The sequence below is a fragment of the Penaeus monodon genome, chromosome 23 (genome assembly GCF_015228065.2).
Source record: "Penaeus monodon isolate SGIC_2016 chromosome 23, NSTDA_Pmon_1, whole genome shotgun sequence".
Taxonomy (NCBI): Eukaryota; Metazoa; Arthropoda; class Malacostraca; order Decapoda; family Penaeidae; genus Penaeus; species Penaeus monodon.
In genome coordinates this window covers 19,067,278-19,067,797 of record NC_051408.1, presented here as the reverse complement: position 1 = coordinate 19,067,797, position 520 = coordinate 19,067,278, and the positions used below count along the sequence as shown (strand labels likewise).

General features: G+C 35.2%; 1 protein-coding gene across 1 annotated transcript in view; it reads right to left on the bottom strand.

Moving 5' to 3' along the window:
* Window positions 1-520, bottom strand: part of LOC119587865 (nuclear envelope phosphatase-regulatory subunit 1-like) — a gene marked incomplete at its 5' end in the record, with an annotated part of 3,062 nt that overhangs the window by 1,081 nt on the left and 1,461 nt on the right. Inside the window, 1 exon segment of the mRNA XM_037936568.1 lies at window positions 1-227. Coding sequence (XP_037792496.1) covers window positions 82-227 — 146 coding nt within the window.

Here is a 520-nt window from a genome sequence, read left to right as displayed (position 1 = left end):
ATGCAGGTTGAGACAAAATATACATATTGGCATAAGTAACAGTCACATATTTATACACAAATCTCCTAAGAACTAATACTCTCATGTGGTCGTAGGTCTTGGCTTCAGAATAAGCTTACCGGTGTCGTCACAGGACATGTTGAAGTCAGAAAGGACAGTGCGTGTTCGAGAAGTGATTATTGATGGTGAAACCACTTTCTTGTGGATGCCCATCATAAAGAGCAAGACTGAAAAATAAAGAATGAATCATTTCATATATAGATGAATATACATACTGCACACAATTTAATAGATAAATACTAATTTCTAAACTTTAAAAAATATTGACCTTCTCTATTCTGTAATCAGGACATGATTCAACCATCTCGTGCAGTGTTCCCAACCTTTCCACTTTGGTAGAACTCACTGAAGCATTTTCCATTCATGCAGAATCTCTACTTGTATAAAATGGAAGCACATCAGAAAATTTAAGATTAAGCTTCAATGTCATACTGGAGCTTGTTTTTGCTGTTAATGAGAG